General features: G+C 40.2%; 1 protein-coding gene across 1 annotated transcript in view; it reads left to right on the forward strand.

Moving 5' to 3' along the window:
- The window catches only part of LOC124545027 (two pore channel protein 1-like), a 60701-nt gene that overhangs the window by 2707 nt on the left and 37729 nt on the right, over nucleotides 1-20265 (forward strand). Inside the window, exons 5-8 of the mRNA XM_047123808.1 lie at nucleotides 2929-3242; nucleotides 13418-13517; nucleotides 14629-14809; nucleotides 18469-18687. Of these exons, the coding sequence (XP_046979764.1) occupies nucleotides 2929-3242; nucleotides 13418-13517; nucleotides 14629-14809; nucleotides 18469-18687 (814 nt within the window). The remainder of the gene's footprint in view (nucleotides 1-2928; nucleotides 3243-13417; nucleotides 13518-14628; nucleotides 14810-18468; nucleotides 18688-20265) is intronic.

Here is a 20265-nt window from a genome sequence, read left to right on the forward strand (position 1 = left end):
GAGTTAGGGGAATATCAGGGAGGTTTCAGACCATTGAGAAGCTGTGCAGAGCAGATAATTAGTTTAAAATTGATTATGGCATACTACAAGAAATGGAACAAACCTCTGGCAATAACATTTGTAGATCTTAAGAAAAAAAGTATCCAGACACTTCTGTGTTCTGTGGAATTTACTGATACGTGTCATGAGAGGTGAACCCATTAATATAAAAGGAAGCAGGGAATATTGTGTGGATACCAGGTTAACCCTCCTAAAGATGTCCAAGTTGGCTGTTGGCAGTGTGATTGTGAAATGGAAATCAGGGATCATCAAGTATTGCAGAGGGTGGTTGTAAAAAATTGCATGAAATTAGTCGAAGGAAGCACTCGAGAGTTTCAAAGCACTACCATCAGTTGATCTAACACCATGACTGTGTGCAAAGAATTAAAATGAATGGGGTGCTGTGGTCAAATATCTCCCAGTAAGCCACTCATTTGTGTTGTCGCTGTTAAGTGATGCTTGGGGCATTGTAAAGAGCAATGGCACCGGACAGTGGATGATTGTAAACAAGTGGTTTGGAGTGATGAATCGCACTATACCCCGTGACAATCTGACAAAAGGTTTTGGGTTTGATGAATACCTGTAGAATATTACATGCCATCATATGCAGTGCAAACAATAAAGTATGGAGGAGTTTGTGTTGTGGAATAGGGGTGTTATGTATGGTTAGGGTGTCATCTCCTTATTGCACTGAAGAAAATGCTCAACTTGGAAGGATGTGAACACATTTTATAGGTTTGTGTGATGCATACATTAGAGGAACAGTTGGGAGACAATGATAGTTTGTATCACCATGACAGTACATGCTGTCCAAAAGAAGCATCTGTGAGACAATGCTTTGGGGTCAGCAACATTCCTGAAATGGCTTGCCCTACTCAGAGTCCTGATGTAAACTGAATGGAACACCTTTGGGATGAGTTAGAACATTGACGTCACTCCAGATCCCAGCAATAAAAATCACTACCTTCCCTTGCTTCGGTGCTTGAGGAAGAATGGGCTGCTTTTCAGAGATCTTATTGAAAGTGTCCCCAGCAGAGTTGAAGCTATCTTGAAGGTGAAGGGTGGACACACCCCATATTAATGTTCACTAATAGGTGTCCGGATACTTTGATCACATAGTGTAGTCTTGGTCTCAATGAAAGAGGAACTTGCAACAGAGATAGGCCATGAGATCCATAAATCCATAACAATGCTCAACATCCACTTTGTGGACATCAGTAACTTACATAGTCTTCTAGCAACTACTGTAAGAAACAAAACAGCTCTGAAGGAACTAAAATGACATAATTTATGTCAAATTGTGATACTTTAACAAGAACGTTAATGCTGCTGACAATCTACTTACTCATGTTGATCAAAGCTGGACCACTTTTTGAGCTCTGGATTGCTAGCACACTAGTGTGGCCAGTACAAAAGTGCAGATCTGCAAGTAGTGTTTTTCGAAAGACACAGATATGTCTTGAATGTATGGTGAAGAAGAGACTGTACAGCAACTAACAAACTGTTCTGAATGTCCTCATGCATGTTCCTCAAGGGCATAAGGAGTGTCTTTACTGATGTAGGTCGTGGCCGAAAGCTTCATGTGAGTGTCTTTTAATCATGCCTGTCTGCAACTTGACACGTCTTCTTTACGATAAGTACCAATCTATCTTTTCCTTCATTGTTAATATTCCTACATGGATTTTCCATTGTTTGAGTCGTCAAAAACTCTTAAAAGAAGATTGAAGTAGTTGCTAGTATTTTTTTAAATGTCCTTCCTTGGAACTGATACACGAGAGAGAGAGAGAGAGAGAGAGAGAGAGAGAGAGCACTGTAGCGCTGGGACGATGTAGCCAGTTGGAAGGAAATTTACCATGTGGCAACAATTTCAGTGTCATTTATGTAGACAGTTAATTGTATTGCATCCAAGACTTTCCAGTATTATATTAACAATTTGATTGGTGGTGTTCTTGCTTTTTTATGTATTGTTTGCAGCTTAAATGTATTTGCATCAGTTTTTAATTGGTCTGCATCTTTTTCATAAATCATTGACAAAAATAAATAATATTTTCAAAATAAAAATTGACAGTGCAAACAAATATAACTTTATAGGAAATCTGTCAATTAGCAGCTTTGTGTACAAAAAGAGGGAAGTATGCAATATGAATTTTTTTTTTAACCTTGATCTGCCATGTAACAGCTCTGGTAAACATTAAAATGATTTTAATAATAATTAAAAATAATTCTCCTTGATTACATCTTCATTATTATAAATAAATTTTTGAATGAATTATACAAAGTTTCATGATTTTTCAAATGTGTTCGAAGTTAAGGCTCTCTATAGCACATCACAAGGTTGTATACGTACACCACATTTTTGTGTGGCTTTAAAGTGTGTGTGTTTGTATTTGTGTTAGAGAGGGAGAGAGAGAGAGAGAGAGAGAGAGGAGGGGGGGGGGGGGGGGGGCAGGCAGGTTTCAAAACTTAGTGAGATTATATTAAACATAAGTTCCTGAGCACAATCCATCATTCCTCTGACCAAGCAAAATGGTGCCTTGGTTAGCTATTTGGAGGACACCAGTTCAGAATCTTATCCAATCATCCAGATTCTTGTTTTCTCTGACTTCCCGGAGTTGCTCCAGGCAAATGTTGGGATGTTTCCCCTTGAAACAGCACAGCTGATTTCTTTCCCTATCCTTGAAACAATCTGAGCTTGTGATCTTTATCTGATGACATCGGTGTCTATGGAACACTAAACCCCAATCTTCCTTCCTTCCTTCCTTCCCTTAGTCCTTCATTCTTCTGCAGGTGAGTAATTGGATACACTTACTTTAGTATATTAACAAGTTCGTAACAGTCATTTCGCACTTGGTACACAAGCACTGACATGTATTTTCTTTTGTTTTCCAGTGTGTGACTTTGGGTATCATGTTTGTTGAAGCAGTGACAGTACTTGTACGCCAGTCATCACATTTTCGAGTCACGCGTGCCCTACGACCAATCTTTCTTGTTGATACTCGTCACTGTGGTGGTGTACGCCGATTCATACGTCAAATCCTGCAGTCACTGCCGCCAATCCTTGATATGCTTGGCCTACTATTGTTCTTTGTGACAACATATGCACTGCTTGGATATTTCTTGTTTTCTGATGATCCTCGTGATCAGCACTTTTCAACATTGCAGGACAGTTTTGTTAGCATGTTTGTCCTTCTGACAACAGCCAAGTAAGTAAATAATTTGTAAGACTTCATCTAAAATAGATTAAAACATTTTTTTAACTTTAATGAAAGTTATAAAACTAAGATTTTCCAATTCATTACCTCTGTTGCATTAAAGTCTCTGAAATAAATTTTTTGAGATTTTGTACTAAATTCCTATGAAACCAGTGACTACAAAATGATCATGTAAAACTGGACTGTAGTATACAATTCTGATATCTGTTACAAGGTTAATGAATATTAAGTAACCTAGCATTAATGTGTGCTACAACAATCATATTGTGCAAATCCTGCTTTTCAATGATTTTTTTGTTAATTGCCTTATTTGATTTAAAAAAGTACCCTTCATAAATTAGGCATAACTGGTGGCACGTAATCCCTATGAAGTCAGTCAAGATTATTTTTGTTTTGTAGACAATATCAATAGAGCTACTAGGTCAGATTTAGTGTGGAAGCTGATGGAAAGTCAGTGGGGGTCAGCTTTCTTTGTGTTTCATAGATTGCTGTGATATAATTTTCTTAAAAAAACAGATATTTGTTTCCATGATAGTATATTCCACTTCCTGTGCATAATTATTGAAAAGGAGCAGCTTATCTTCAAACTTCATGTTTACTTGGCAGGAAAAGAATGTCTGAGCAGTTAAGAAATGCAGATTTTAACAGTAAATTTAAAAATGTGTGGGATGCCTGTATTTTAGTCAAATGTGTACAGTTAGTCAAAAAGTGTAGATGTTGCAAATCTACAAGCTTTGGTCTTGTCATATCCCACAGGTGCTTTTTTTTGAGAAAGGAAGCTATACTGTGTAGACAACTCAGTGAGATGAGGTAGGGTGTTACAGTACAGGTAAAAAAAGAACACATCAAGGTTGGTACTTAGTGGCTTATAATCCAAAAGCATCCCTATAATAGATAGTTTTCTTTTGGAAGCGACTTCTAGACGTGGTTGATACCTCATTGGATAGTGAATGTCAGTGTACTCGGATTTACTAAAACTAGTGCAGAACTACTTCAATCATCTGGAATGCTCCTTGCTTATATCTTGTCTCATTCATCCATGTTTCATGGATATCGTGATTGAAGAGAATCTTTAACAGTATTGATTGAGTCAGGGCATAAATTTTCAGAAACCAATAGATGTTACTGTACTTCCTGACTGCAATAGCACATGATTATCCCTTTTCTGTGGGAACCGTTTCATTCCTTTAATATTAGATAGTGCTACTTTAAGTTCCAGATCTTTTATTCCACATTTTAGTTGATAATTAACAAATATTGAGTCATAACTGTTTAAAAAATTAATCTATTTTTATTATTTACTACTGGTCATGTGAAAAGAGATAAAAATATGACATAGGCTTGTGATATGCCATATTGTTAAATTTACCTTTATTAACAATTATGTTTCAGTATATTTTAATTAACATTGGTGTGCATTAATAAATATGGAATTTAAATAAATGTTATAAAGAGTGAGGTTCGAACCAGCAACTTAATGATTATAAGACTTTATGTTAGGCACTCGGACTCTGACAAATATGTTGCTATGTTACAAATGATGATTTATTTATTTTATGTAAGATCCCTTTGTGAGTGAAATTTTGCTTTACTTTGGGGGTAAGTAGTGAGAAAGTGATGCAGAATCCCGCATCAGGAGGACCTAAGGTGTAGAAAAGGAAAATCAAGAATGAAATGCTAACAGTTGATAACTGATCACTATCATCATGCAGCGGTGGTGCTCAGTCATTTTTGGAATGCTGGTTATTGTTCATGTTTTACTGTCCCTGTTAATACATATAGTTTAAATCACTGTCAAATGCATAGAGAACTTTTTCCCTGCTCTGTATATGGGCCATTGCCTATTAATGTGCAAGTGGAAACTGATTACAATATTATGAAAAGGAAAGTTGCTACTCACCATATAGCAGAGATGCTGAGTCGCAGATAGGCACAACAAAAAGCTTTTGGCCATTAAGGCCTTCATCAACAACAACAACAACAACAACACACACACACACACACACACACACACACAGGGCGAGTCAAAAGTCTTGGACACCTTCATAAGTTGGAAGATTAAAGGGAAAATTGAAATGTGATGATGGAAACATAGGTTTGATGTGGGGCTGCAACTTTTGCAGTGAATGTCATTCATAGCCACCATCTTGAAATCCGCCATTTTGGATTCAAGTCATTTTTTTAAATGGGAAGGGGGCTGTATGATACATCAAATAACACTCGCTTGAGCTCTGGAATTAAGTGATGTAATTTGTTTTTATCTATCTTGTACAGTTTAGAGGTTATTAATGCTCAAAGTTGGGGAAATTATCTTCATAACGACTGCTACAACACATGTTCTACGTGTTGTACATCCCATGCAATGCACAACTGTAGTCGCTGCAACAACTCTGACTGTACACGGAGGAAAGTGTCTCCTGCAATTTAGTCACAGGCATGTTGTATACGTTCCTTGAGGTGTCTCAAATCACAGATGCTTTCAGCATACACTATCTGCTTAAGATGTCCCCATAGATAAAAATCAAGGGACGTTAAGTCAGGGGATGTAGGCAACCACTCCATGGGACCATTTTGACCAATCCACTTCCCTGGCAGTTGTTCCTCCAACCATCCAAGGACACCAATGCCATAGTGTGGAGAGGCTCCATCATGCTGAAAATAAGATGGGAAAATGCCATCATCGTTCAGTGTGGAAGGGAACACAAGGCTCTGCAGCAGCATCAGATACTGTGGTGCAGTTGAGGTGTTGTAAATGAAAAATGGCCCAATGATGCTGGTGTTCCATATGCCACACCACACCATCACCTTCGCTGGACTATGTTCTCTAATTGGGGCAACCCAGTTCGGATTTACGTCACTCCAGTATCGACAATTACGTTGATTAACCTCCCCGTCAAAGTGAAATACGCCTCGTCACTCAACGGTATGCCCTAGGCAAATGAAGGATCCACTTCGTGTTGTTCAGTAGCCCATAGACAGAACTCCAACCGGCGATCAGGTTCATCCTCGTTAAGTCGATGTTGCATCTGCAGCTTGTAAGGATGCCACTTACACTTATTGGTGTGCAATATCCGGACAACAGAGGTTTGGCTTATTCCCCATGCTAGGGCCACACGACGGGTACTTCATTTAGGAATTTTCACAAATGACACAACAACCGTAGTTGTAGTTTGTGCATTGGTGGCAGTCCTTGGTCGCCCACTACATGTCCTATCATGAACAGAGCCTGTCTCCTGGAATTTGGTGATCACGTGAGCCACTGTGCTGTGCGATACCGGTTCTCTGTCTGTGTACCTTCTGTTGTAGTCAGCTGCTATTGTTCAGTAGCTGCCTTTTCCTGATATAAGGATGATTTCGATCTTCTGTTCATGTGTCAGACCCATTTTAGATCACCTGGAACAAAGAGAGACACGAGTTAGTATCAAGGTAACTTTGAACATTAATAACTTATAAACTGTACAAAATAGACAAAAACAAATTACACCACTCAATTTCAGAGTTCAAGCGAGTGTTATTTGATGTGTTATACACCCCCCGTCCCATTTAAAAGACTTGAATCCAAAATGGCGGATTTCAAGATGGCGGCGATGAATGACATTCGCCCCAAAAGTTGCGGCCCCACGTCAAACCTATGTTCCCATCATCACATTTCAATTTTCCCTTTAATCTTCCAATCTATGAAGGGGTCCAAGGACTTTTGACTTGCCCTGTGTGTGTGTGTGTGTGTGTGTGTGTGTGTGTGTGTGTGTGTGTGTGTGTGTACACACAAATGCAACTGAAACCACACTGCAAGCAGCAGTACCAGTACATGATGGGAGTGGCAACTGGGTGGGGGTAAGGAGGGGGGCAGTGTGGGGTGGAGGAGGGATAGTATGGAGAGGGTGGCGGACAGTAAAGGGCTGCAGGTTAGACGGAGGGCAGGGGAGAGTTGGGGGGCGGGGGGTGGAAGTAGTGGAAAAGGAGAAAAGATTTAGTACAATGGTGGAATTAGTGCTGTGTAGTGCTGGAATGAGAACAGGGATGGGGCGGGATGGGTGAGGACAGTGACTAACAAAGGTTGAAGCCAGGAGGCTTACGGGAACATAGGATGTATTGCAGGGAAACTTCCCACCTGCGCAATTCGGGAAAGTTGGTGTTGGTAGGTGGGATCCACATGGCACAGGCTATGAAGCAATCATGGAAATGAAGGCTGTCATGTCTGGCAGCGTGTTCAGCAGCAAGCTGGTCCATTTATTTCTTGGCAATGGTTTGTCGGTGGCCAATCATGTGGACAGACAGCTTGTTTGTTGACATGTCCACATAGAATCCAGCACAGTGGTTTTAGCTTAGCTTGTAGATCACATGACTTGTTTCAAAGGTAGCCCTGCCTTTGATGGGATAGATGATGTTCATGACCGGGCTGGAGTAGGTGGTGGTGGGAGGGTGTATGGGACAGGTCTTGTGTCTAGGTATACTACAGGGATATGAGCCATTAGGTAAAGGGTTGGGAGCAGAGGTTGTGTAAAGATGGATGAGTATATTGTGTAGATTCGGTGGATGACAGAATACCACTGTGTGGGGGAGGGGGGCGGGAAGGACAGTGGGCGGGACATTTCTCATTTCACGGCACAACGAGAAGTAGTCAAAACTATGGCGGAGAATGTAATTCAGTTGCTCCAGTCCTGGGTGGTACTGAGTTAAGAGGGGGACGTTCCTCTGTGGCCGGACAGTGGAACTTTGGGTGGTGGTGTGAGACTAGAAAGATAAGGCATGGGAGATTCAGTTTTGTACAAGTTTGGGAGGATAATTACGGTCTGTGAAGGTTTCATTGAGACCCTCGGAATATTTCGAGAGGGACCACTCGTCACTGCAGATGCGACGACCATGGGTGGCTAGGCTGCATGGAAGGAACTTCTTGGTATGGAACAGGTGGCAGCTGTCGAATTGGAGGAATTGCTCATGGTTAGTAGGTTTGATATGGACGAAGGTACTGATGTAGCCATCTTTGAATTGGAGGTCAATATCGAGGAAGGTGACTTGTTGGGTTGAGTAGGATCAGGTGAAGCAAATGGGGGCGAAGTTGTTGAGGTTTTGGAGGAATGTGGGTATGGTGTCCTCACACTTGATCCAGATCACAAAGATGTCATCAGTGAATCTGAACCAGGTGAGGGGTTTAGGATTTTGGGTTTTTAGGAAGGATTCCTCTAGATGGCCCCTGAATAGGTTGGCATAGGATGGTGTCATGCAGGTACCCATAGCCAATACCAGATTTGTTTGTAGGTAATTCTTTCTTAGGATAAGTAATTGTGGGTGAGGATATAATTGGTCATGGCGACTAGGAAGGAGGTTGTTAGTTTGAAAACCGTCGAGCGTTGGGAAAGGTGGTGTTCAATAGTGGTAAAGCAATGGGCATTAGGAATGTTAGTGTAAAGGGAGGTGGCATCAATAATGACGAGCAGGGCACCGTGTGGTAAAGGGACGGTACCTATTATATAGGAGGGTAGGTTCCAGGTAATATGTTGAAGGTTTTGGTCTACAAGAGCAGAGATTCTCTCAGTGGGGGCACAGTAACTGGCCACAATGGGGCATCTGGGGTGGCTAGGTTTATGGGCTTTAGCAAGCATGTAGAAGATAGGAATGTGGGGAGTGGTGGGGGTGAGCACAGGGATGGACTCCGGGGAGAGGTTCTGGGATGGGCCTAAGGATTTGAGCAGCGACTGGAGATGCTGTTGGATTTCTGGAATGGGGTCACTGTGGCAAGGTTTGTAGGGGGAAGTATCTGACAGCTAGTGGAGTCCTTCTGCCAGGCAAACCTTTCGGTTCAAAACAACAGTGGTGGAGCCTTTGTCCACAGGTAGGATTATAAGGTCAGGATCAGTTTCTAGATGGTGGACTGTGGTTCTTTGTGCAGATGTAAGGTTAGTTTGCATGTTGAGGGGTTTGGGGAATGATGGTGAGGTGACATAGGTGAAGTTTGAGGTTAAGAAATTCTGGAAAGTTAACAGGGGATGACTTGTGGGCAGTGTGTGTGGACCACAGTTGGATGGAGGATTGAACTGAATTAGGCAGGGTTCAGTATTTGTCTTTGGTTGAGTCAGGTTGGTAGGATTGGCGGTAGAAAAAAATTTTCCATTGTAGGGACTGGGAGAAGGAGAGAAGATCTTTAACAGCTCCTGCATGATTGAATTTTGGAGTGGGGTAAAAGGTGAGCCCTTTGGAAAGGAGTGATATTTCTGTGAGCTAAGGATTCTGGAGGAAAGTTTAATCACTGTGTTACAGGTCTGCTTAGGTTCTGGATTTTGTGTGGTGGTGGGAGGGAGTTTTGGAGGGTGGGGTAAGTGTAGTAGGTCTGCGAGACAGGGTTTGTCAGCTATGAGGGGCCATGGAGAAGGTTTGGAGGTTGTTGTAGATGTGGTGGACAGTGGTACTCCCAAAGCGGGAGTGGGAAGTGAGTTGGATTTAGAGCTTTTGGAAGTGGCATTATGCATGTCACTCAAGTTCCTGCAGGGCAAGAATTTCAATGTGTGTTATGGTTTCCAGAAATTTGGGATTGCATAGAAGGAGAATTTTGCGGATGGGGAGAAGGTACAGTAAGGAGGTTTGGGCTTGGTTGATATGGTTTTGCAGTAGTATGTTGGTGAGGGCTAAGGATTGACGGAATCTCAACAGGTGGAGGTCACTGTGGAAGGAGGGGTGGCAACTAGAGGTGGGTAATTTGATGCTAAGACCGTTTGGGGGTATGCTATGAACCAAGAAACAATGCAGGAACAGTAGGTGGGACTGAGATCTGGCTAGGGATATGGAAACTTTTCTGTATTGATGCAGATGGAAGGAGCAAGGATCCATGGTGGTGGGAAAAATATGAAAAATCACATTAATAACATCGAATTACAACCGAAAAATTTCGCAAAAATACACACAAATACGTGTGTAAATTCACGAAAAGGAAACGAAAGGGGGAAACAAGAAGAAATCTGGAGTCGACAATAGCAAAAGGCAAAAACTCGCTAAAATGGGCAAGTAGTCCCAAGGATCAAAGTAAAGAATAAATATAAGAAAATATGTACTACTGTGGGTAGTAGGTCTGAGGGTGGATAAGTGTGAAGAAGGGGGACGGCAGATGTGATTGGATGAGGTGGAATTATTGGGTGCGAACTGGGATAGACCAGAGAAAGAGTGAGGGGTGGGGAGGGGTTCATGGAATGAGATATAAGATGATGTGGCACTGGAAAGGTGCAGGAAATAGCACGCGAAAATACGGGTGATTGATGCAGGGAGAGTGATCAGTTGGAAATATCAGTCCTTTCCCCCAAAGGCCTCACCTTTTGCTCCACTCCCAAATTCAGTCGTGCAAGACCTGTTAAAGACCTTCCATCCTTCTCCTGGTCCCTACAGTGGAAACACTTTTTCGCCTCCAACCCTATCAATCTGACTCAACCAAAGACCAATATATAACCCTGCCTAAATCAGTTCAATCATCAATCCAACTGCGATCCACCCGCACTGCCCCAAATCACCCCCTGTTAACTTTCCAGAATTTCTTAACCTCGCCTCGGCATCATTCTAAGTCCATCATCTAAAAACTGATCCCGACCTGCGAACAAATGCTCCACTACTGTTGTTTTGAACCACAGGGATTACCTGGCAGAAGGACTCTGCCAGCTGTCAGATACTTCCACCTACAAACCTTGCCACAGTGACCCCATTCCAGAAATACAACAGGATCTCCAGTCGCTACTTAAATCCTTAAAGTCCATCCCTGGAGTCCATCTCTCTACTTAATCCTACCACTCCCTGCACTCCAAATTTCTACATGTTTCCATAAGTTCATAAACCTAACCATCCCAGATGCCCCATGGCCAGTTACTGTGCCCCCCACTGAGAGAATCCCCGCTCTCATAGACAAGCACCTTAAACCTATTACTCGGAACCTACCCTCCTATATAAAAGATACCAACCATTTCCTCCACCAATTGTCCACAGTGCCCATCCTTTTACCACATGGTGCCCTGCCCATCACTACTGATGGCACCACCCTGTGCACTAACATCTGTAATGCCCATGGCCTTACTGCTATTGAACACTACCTTTCCCAATGCCTGACTGATTCCAATCCAACAACCTTCATCCTAGTCACCATGACTGACTATATCCTCACCCACAATTACTTCTCCTTCGAAGGCATTACCTGCAAACAAATCTGAGGTATTGCTTTGGGCACCCGCATGGCACCATCCTATGCGAACCTATCATGGACCATCTAGAGGAATCCTTCCTAAAAACCCAAAATCCTAAACCCTCACCTGGTACAGATTCATTGATGACATCTTTTTGATCTGGATCAAGGGTGAGGACACCCTATTCACAATCCTCCAGAACCTCAACAACTTGTCCCCATTCGCTTTACCTGGTCCTACTCAACCCAAGAAGTCACCTTCCTAGATGTTGACCTCCACCTCAAAGATCACTGCATCAGTACCTCCATCCATATCAGACCTACTAACCTCGACCAATAACTCCAATTCGACAGCTGCCACCCATTCCATACCAAGAAGTCCCTTTCATACATCCTAGCCACCCTTGGTCGTCACAACTGCAGTGACAAGTGGTCCTTTCTGAAATATACCAAGTGTCTGACTGAAGTCTTCACGGACAGTAATTATCCTCCCAATCTTGTACAAAAACGAATCTCCTGTGCCTTATCTTTCCAGTCTCCCGTCACCTCCCAAAGTCCCATCATCTGGCCACAGAGGAGCATTTCCCTCATAACGCAGTACCACCCAGGACTGGAGCAACTGAATTAAATTCTCTGTCAGGTTTTGACTACCTCTCATCGTGCCCTGAAATGAGAAATGCCCTGCCCACTATCCTTCCCACCCCTCCCACAGTGGTATTCTGCTGTGCACCAAACATACACAATAGACTTAGATGCAATACGTATCCCATGCACCCTGCTATCACCACCTACTCCAGTCTGGCCATGAACATCACCTATCCCATCAAAGGCAGGGCTATCTGTGAAACCAGTCATGTGATCTACAAGCTAAGCTACAACCACTGTGCTGCATTCTATGTGGGCATGACAACCAACATGCTGTCTGTCTGCATGAATGGCCACTGACAAACCACAACCAAGAAACAAATGGCCCTGTCTGTTGCTGAACTTGCTGCCAAACACGACATCCTTCATTTCAATGTTGCTTCACAGTCTGTGCCATATGGATCCTTCCCGCCAACACCAGCTTTTCTGAATTTTGCAGGCGAGAACTTGCCCTGCAATACATCCTATGTTCTCGTAATCCTCGTGGCCTCAATCTTTGTTAGTCACTGTCCTCATCCATCCAGCCCCATCCCTGTTCCCATGCCAGCACTACACAGCCGGCATTCCACCACAACACCTAGTCTTTTTATCTATCTCCTTTTCTGCCACTTTCCCCCTGCCCCCCCTCCCCACCTCTCACCTGCCCTCTGTGTAACCTGCAGCACTTCACTGTATGCCACCCCCACCATACTATTCCTCCCCCTCCCCACCCCGCCTTCTCCTTACCCCCACCCAATCGCCACTTCCACCATGCACTGGTGCTGCTGCTTGCAGGTGCTGCTGCTCGCAGAGTGGTTTCAGTTGCCTGAGACTGCAGTCTGTGTGTGTGTGTGTGTGTGTGTGTGTGTGTGTGTGTGTGTGTGTGTGTGTGTGTGTGAATTGTTGTTGAAGGCCTTAATGGCAAAAAGCTTTTTGTTGTGCCTATCTGTGACTCGGCATCTCCACTGTATGGTGAGTAGCAACTTTCCTTTTCATAATATCATTCCATTCCATTTTGGATTTTCCATAGTTGGAAACTGATTACTGTAGACAGTAGTATGTTCCAACTAGTAAGGCTTTTTGTTATGCAACTGAGCTCTGTTGCAATTTTATCCTCATTTTTCTGTGTTAACTATCTATATTTGGTGCAGAAATTAATACTCATATTCTAGACCACCACCTGTCGGAAAGTGATAGTGCTTGTGCATTAGAAGTTAATATGTGATCTAATGAAGTACCTAAAGATAGTTATCTTGTAGAAATATGTGTAGGAAGCTACCATATACTAACATAAGAACAGTGGAGATTTTGAAATCTTCAGCATAGACAAAAGTAGTCATAATTTCACTAATATATCAAAGTTTGTACAGTTAAATCTTTGTATTAGTTTTCCAGATGTGATGATGCCAGCATACTCCAGATCCATGATGTTCTGCATTTTCTTCATCTCATACCTATGCATAGTGCTCTATGTGTTGATGAATTTGGTTAGTATGCCATTAGTTGTGATACATACATCCATAATTATCTTGCCCGATTCTCTTTTGGAATGAACACCATTTATTCTCACTTATCTTTAATTCAAAAGATTGTGTGTGTGTGTGTGTGTGTGTGTGTGTGTTTCTGTTTTAAGGCTTCTTTTCAGATAGGCCCACAGCATGCATTAGGTCAATGAGTAAAATATTCAGTATTTTCCTGTTTTATGCAGCACAATGATTTTATTAGCTTGTTATTTACATATGGTGAGTCTCATTTTGTCAGTTTGCAGTTTTCAGTTAATCGTATTTATTTTGCATAATATTGTGTCATGGAGTGCCTGGTGAGGTTGTTTCTCAGTTTCTGTGCTGTTGAGGCTTGTCAGAGCCTTCTGTATTGTGTGCACTTTTTTATTTGCACTTACGTTTGTTTGACAGCTCAGTCCACTCCACTCCAGTGTACATGTATCAGTGGAATGGACCGTACTGTCAAACGAGAATAAGTGAAAATGAACATGAGCACACAATATATTAAGTTCTGACAAGCCTCAGCAGCATGGAAGCTGAGGAACAATGTCAAAAGACACTCTAAGAACTAAGTTGCACCCCGCAAAAACAATTACTTGAAAACAACAAACTGCTGGAATGACACTTGTATGTAAATAAAGTGCTAATAAAATCATTGTGCAGTAGAAAACAGAAAAATATTTAATATGTTTTTGTTAAAGCATGAGTGTTTAGCACACATTTTGCAGGCCCTTTCTTTTCATACATTGTGGACAATTTACTGTGCAACTCTGGTTACTATAAATGTTTCCACTGAGCTTAAATACACTGTACACCATTACAAAGAGGAGATACATTCTTTATTCTTTTGTTGAATTTTTTTGGCATGCAAATGAGAATAAGTTAAAGCTAAATTTAACAAGTTTAAAGAATTTGTGTATTTCACTCTTTATTGATGAATTATAATGTCCAATGACTTGATCCTTTTTGTTATGTAGCCTGTTTTGACTTTTATCTTTCGTGATAAGTCATTGAAATTAGTATGGCAATTGGAGTTAATGTTATGTAATAAGCTCCTTACTTCTAAATAAAGACACATGTTCAATGCCATACACAGATGCTTGCTGTGGTTTACGAAACATTTACTCGTGTTGAACGGGAGAAGTTCCGCAAGTTGCTGTTACACAAGCGCAAGGCTTGCCAGCATGCATTCCGCCTGCTGGTCGCTAAGCAGAACCCTCATCGCATGAGATTCAGACAATTTGAGGGACTCATGCGCTACTACGCTCCCAAAAAGAGTGAGAAATTACTCCATTTTAGGTCTTTCTGTAATTCTGCTGCACGTGCAAGATGCATGAGTGTGTTATCCCTAATGCTTTTGCCACCATTTGTTGTAACATTTCTGTGTATTGCTGTAGTTTGGGAAAACATTTAAAGCACTGCTTTGGGGTGCTAAAGGCAACATGTTAAGAAATCTAATGCACTTGTACATTAACTTAACAGCATGCTAACAAAAATACGTTTGTAATCGTACATATAGTTCTTCATGTTCCTTTGCTCTGGGCTTTCATAATTTTCTTTGTTATTTTTCACTGTGTGCACTTACTTCCTGCTTTTCCAAACCCCACAGAGGCTTTGCCATGCAGGTAACATAACTGGCATCTTTGAGAAAAAGATGAGGTGGTGTATGATGGAGAATAGTTTGATCGTAATTTGGCAAAATAAAATATGGGCACTAACAAGTGGACGTTTTAAGTTGTTCTGCAAGCCTTGCTTGTATGGCTTTGAAAGTAGTGTTCACCAAAATAGCTAATATGAAGGCAAGTCAAAAGACACAGCCATAATTGAAAGCCTTGCACCAAGCTGTTGAGCCATACAGAATTATTATTATTATTATTATTATTATTATTATTATTATTACTGTTGTTTGTGAATGACGACGTTCTTTTTCATGTGTTAGTACACATTACATAATAATGTTTAAGTCAAACATGAATGTGATCTGCAGTGTACTTTTGTTTGAAAGACCATTTTAAAGTAGTTAGATTATAATTTGTTCAGATGGATAAACTGGTGTACTGTGTGTACATTCATAAAATTGTTTGTTTCGGCTGGTTTATTGCCTATAGAAATTCATCAGAAGTTGTTGAAGGCTTATGATGTAGCTACCCCTTTTATTTTCAATAGTTAAAAGAATGGATTGATGGCTTCAAAAGTTGACCATACTTCTCATGAAATGATACATATGAAACACATCACAAAACTCTTATGAAAACATGGATAAACTGCTCAATAAGGTGGTGGGTGATTCACAGTTAAAACTCTATGAGCTAACTGACATCATAAGTGTTTCACAAAAAAGGAATATGGTACATTTTATGTGGTTAATTAGTTCTGTACAGAATGTATATCAAGTGCAAATGCAAAAACTAAGTTCACAGCAACATTTGGGCCATTGTCAAAATAATTCATTTTATTTTGTATACCAGTTTATTACTGTAGATGAAATATGAATCCACCACTTCATGTCGAAAATGTAACGGCAATCAAAGCAATGGGTAGAAACAAATGGTCCTCCACTTCAGAAGGTTGAGTTAGTATCATTGGCTGGAAAGCTTATGCCATTTATTTGTGAGATGCAACAGGAATTCTTTTTATTGATTACTTTGTCTAGGATAAAATAATAACCGGAAAGTACTATATACGTCTTGTGGATGAACTGGATGAAAAGAAATATGCAAGAAGCATCTAGGATTACTGTGCAACAGGGAAAACATAGTTTTCAGGAAAATGCTTTTGGTCACTAAAGTGCTTTGTTAATGAGAGTACTAAGAGATTTGGAAAATGAAGTTTTGTTATATCCACTATGTTTGCCTGATGTGCCTTCGACTGACTTCCTTAGTTTTTACATCTAAAGAAATTTGTATTTGGAAAATGTTTTGATTCCCATTAAAAGGGTTGTGGCTGCTGTAGACAGATATTTCACTATACTAGAGAATCGCATTTCAGGCATGGAATACACTTATTGTAAAAATGCTCTGATCTAAAAATGGGTCTGTATTTAAAAATGTGTTTTATACCTGAAACACTGTGTCTTCCACCACCAGATTGAGAAATTTTCACCTTGCCATCTTCCACGAGCTCCAGTCCCTGCTCAGCTAACACTTTTAATATTTATAAGAAGACTATTTGGCCAGAGTAGAGGAGATATAAAATACATGTCCGTCATAGAAATAAAAAATAAAAAAATTGCAACTGTAATTCAAATTTAAGTGTTTAGAAGTGTTTCATGGATGATAAGCACTATAGACAAGAAAAGAGGCTTCTGAAATGTGGTGCTAAAGAAGAATGCCATATATTAGATGGATGGATTGAATAACAAGTAGTAGGCACTGAATCAGATTGGAAAGAAAAACTGCATTGTAGCACGACTTGATAGGATACATCCTGAGGCTTCAAAGTATAATCAGTTTGGTAATGGAGGGAAGTGCAGCATAAATTTTTTAGAGGGAGATCAAGACTCAACTATTGTAAAAAAATGTTCATGCAGATGTAGGTCGCAGTAATTAAGCGGAGATGATGAGGCTTGGGCAGATCGATCAGCATGGAGTGGAGTGCTGTATCAAACCAGTCTTTAGACTGAAGACCACAACAACAATGTTCATTAGAGGGAATGCTTACCTGTAAAACTTAATTCCAGTGCAACCGTTGATCTTTATTCTACAATTGCCATTGCCGACTTTCGCCCATAAAAACAGGTACTCATCAGCATTTAACTTCTTCTTCCTTCTCGTAGTCAAAACAAACGGCATGCTTGGAACAAGGGTACCATAAGGCTGTTTAGCCAAGAGTCCTGTACTCTCAGCTATACTCCATGTCTTCCAAGCCAAAATGTTAGCATCTGGAAATGCTTCAAGGCCACCATAATCTGCTTGTGGTGGTATAAGGTAAGCTTTGAGCAGTATAGAGACATGTAAACAACAAGAATTAGAACCTCATATCCCAGCTTTTTGTAACACACACACACACACACACACACACACGTACGTGTCAAATTTGCTGTGGAATGGGATGTTCACAGCTAACCAACTTTGTGTTTTCCTCTCAGCCCCACACTCTCACCGTTCTATTCTTTGTTTGTGTATTTTTTTCACTGCATGCCTGGTATTACTTGTGCTTTATATCAAATTATGCACCAAACATTAAAGTACTGGATGACTTTTGGCATATTTGTTGTAAATAAAGTGGAGAAAGAATAAGAATTTAGTAGAAGGTTACTGTAAGCAGAATGCCCAGTTGTACATATCTGTATGATCTGATTGATGTGAAGCTCTTGTTTTACTATTGAATGAAATGGTGATTTGAAATGCAGAGAGGTGAGGCTATAATATGTGTAAGTAATATATATATATATAGAAGTGTACTTATTACATAAATGCATGCTGGCATTTGTTTCATAACTGAAAGAGTGAGATGAAGGTGGTCCCACACAAGAATTTAATAGTTCATTTCTTATCCATATTTTGCAGTCTTTTCAGTTCAAGCTGAAGATGTCATGCCCATTCTGTTTCAGTGAATATTTTTTAGTTTCAATGTAAAATACTGTATTAGAGGAAACTTAATTTTTTCTTCTCCAGAGTGCACTGAATTTTTGTTGCATTGTAACATTTTTCACAATTTTATACATTTTCTCTTGAATTGCATTGTTTGTTTCCCAGTTCTTCATTTTCTTTCAAATTATTTTGCTTACAAAAGAAACTTGTTGCTGTATTGAACTGTTCTTATATCTGTTCTAAATAACTAAATTCGCTTTGCATAGAGAAGGGTACTTATTTCTGCTCAGATTCAAAGGTATAAGGCTTGTATGTGAATACACATTTCTTTCCATATGATCAATAATTAGGATGTTGAATGGTTTGTATTTTATGTATCTATGAAAATCTTTTAATTGTTTCAGCGGTTCGAGATGTAGTTCTCATGTTTAAGTACCTGAACTCCTCAGGGAGTGGCACACTGTCTCTAGAAGAGTTCTACTCAGTGTATGATGCTGTTCTATTGTGTTGGGAGCCACAATTTTCGCAGGCTCCTTGGTTTCACACAAGCTGGGCACCGTTACAGAACTTATGTCAACTCATACACGACTTAGTTCTGTGGAAATATTTTGAACATATTATCTGTGAGTTTTATTTAACAGATCTGTACTCATATTTCTTTGCTCTTGGTAATGTATTGAAAATAGCTTTGCCATCTTTTGTGTAAAATGATATTGTTTGTTCACCTTTTGTTGCAAATTACATTTATAGTTTGCTCCTTGCTTTGATTAGGCAGTATAATAGTGTACATGTTACAGTTTGAGTAGATTAGTACTAGCTATATTTGTTACTAGTATACTTTATAGAACTAGGCAACAGTGGTTGCTTCTGACTTTTATTGTGTAACTTGACTCGTTCCACATTCCTGAGGGCTCTCCTTCATGACAGGAGTTATGGAAGATGCATTGCTGCCTTTTTTGGGATTCCGTACCTCAGTTGGTTAAAAATGAAACCCTTGTAGAATAACTTAGTTGTTCATCTGTCTACTGACTGTGAATATCCCCTTTGCTCAGGAATGGGTGGATGTATCAAGCTCAAACTTATGTTGGCTACTAAGGTCTACAGTTTCTTTGTGGTGTAAAAAAGTTTAAGCTTCTAAGTCAATGCAATCAAAAGATACAGCCATATTTTGATATGATAAAGCCACTCATCAAAGCCTATGGAACAATGGTCGTCAAACTGCAGCCCATGGGCCGCATGTGGCCTGACTCGAGCATTCATGCGGCCAGTGGTTCTCAGCCATATTTTACAATGTTATGCATCTAGCAACTAAAAGCCCTATCCGTAAACATCATTTAATGTTAAGAGCTTCTTAAGAGTGTAGATTTCCTGCTCAGTAATGAACAAAAATAAGTACAGAGATAGTAATATTTTAAGATGCGCTTAGTTTAAACTGTTGTTAATGAATTTGGCCTTGAGCAACATAGACTGCTTACCTCGGGGGCAGAGGGGTAAAGCAGCACGGCCACTGAGGGGTTAGAGGATGTGAGAGGGGGAAGTTTACTCATTTGTCTTCCAACGTTCACAACTCATGGATGTATGTGTACCAATCATGATTTATCATTTCTTATTTTGTTACCAGTAGGGTTTTTATAGTATGCTACCACTGTCCTATTTTCATCTTGTTTACTTATTTTCGTAGACTCGGACTGTAACTCTTGTTTTATGTCGAATCAGTCATTTGTTAATCCTGTATTACATCATACCAGGGCACGACTTAAAATAATGTCTACCATGAACTGTCAAAACAAACTGTGTTGAGATGGCTGTATAGGCACATTCCGAAAGCCAGAAAATATAAAAAAAGGAATCCTTATGAGCTTGTGTGTCTTCTACCGATCAGCTGCTATGATATTAATTTCAAAGTGAAGTAACATGAATCATGGAGGTGCATTGTACAGATGGTCATCTTCAAATGTGTTACATATATTAATAAGGAATATGAAATTAAATTAACACTGTTATAATATTAGGTTGGTGCATAAGTTTTTAGCATTTTTGTTTTGCGTGTTTATATTCCAGTTGTTATGAATATGTTTATTGATCACAATTTTTCACTTGTAGTTCACTGTTACTATTCAAGTTTCCATAATGACATTTTGTCATTTGAAGATAGTAAGTTGAGCCATAGGTGCTAGAAAAAGGAGTACCAAATAGAGAAA

The sequence above is a fragment of the Schistocerca americana genome, chromosome 8 (assembly GCF_021461395.2).
Source record: "Schistocerca americana isolate TAMUIC-IGC-003095 chromosome 8, iqSchAmer2.1, whole genome shotgun sequence".
Lineage (NCBI taxonomy): Eukaryota > Metazoa > Arthropoda > Insecta > Orthoptera > Acrididae > Schistocerca > Schistocerca americana.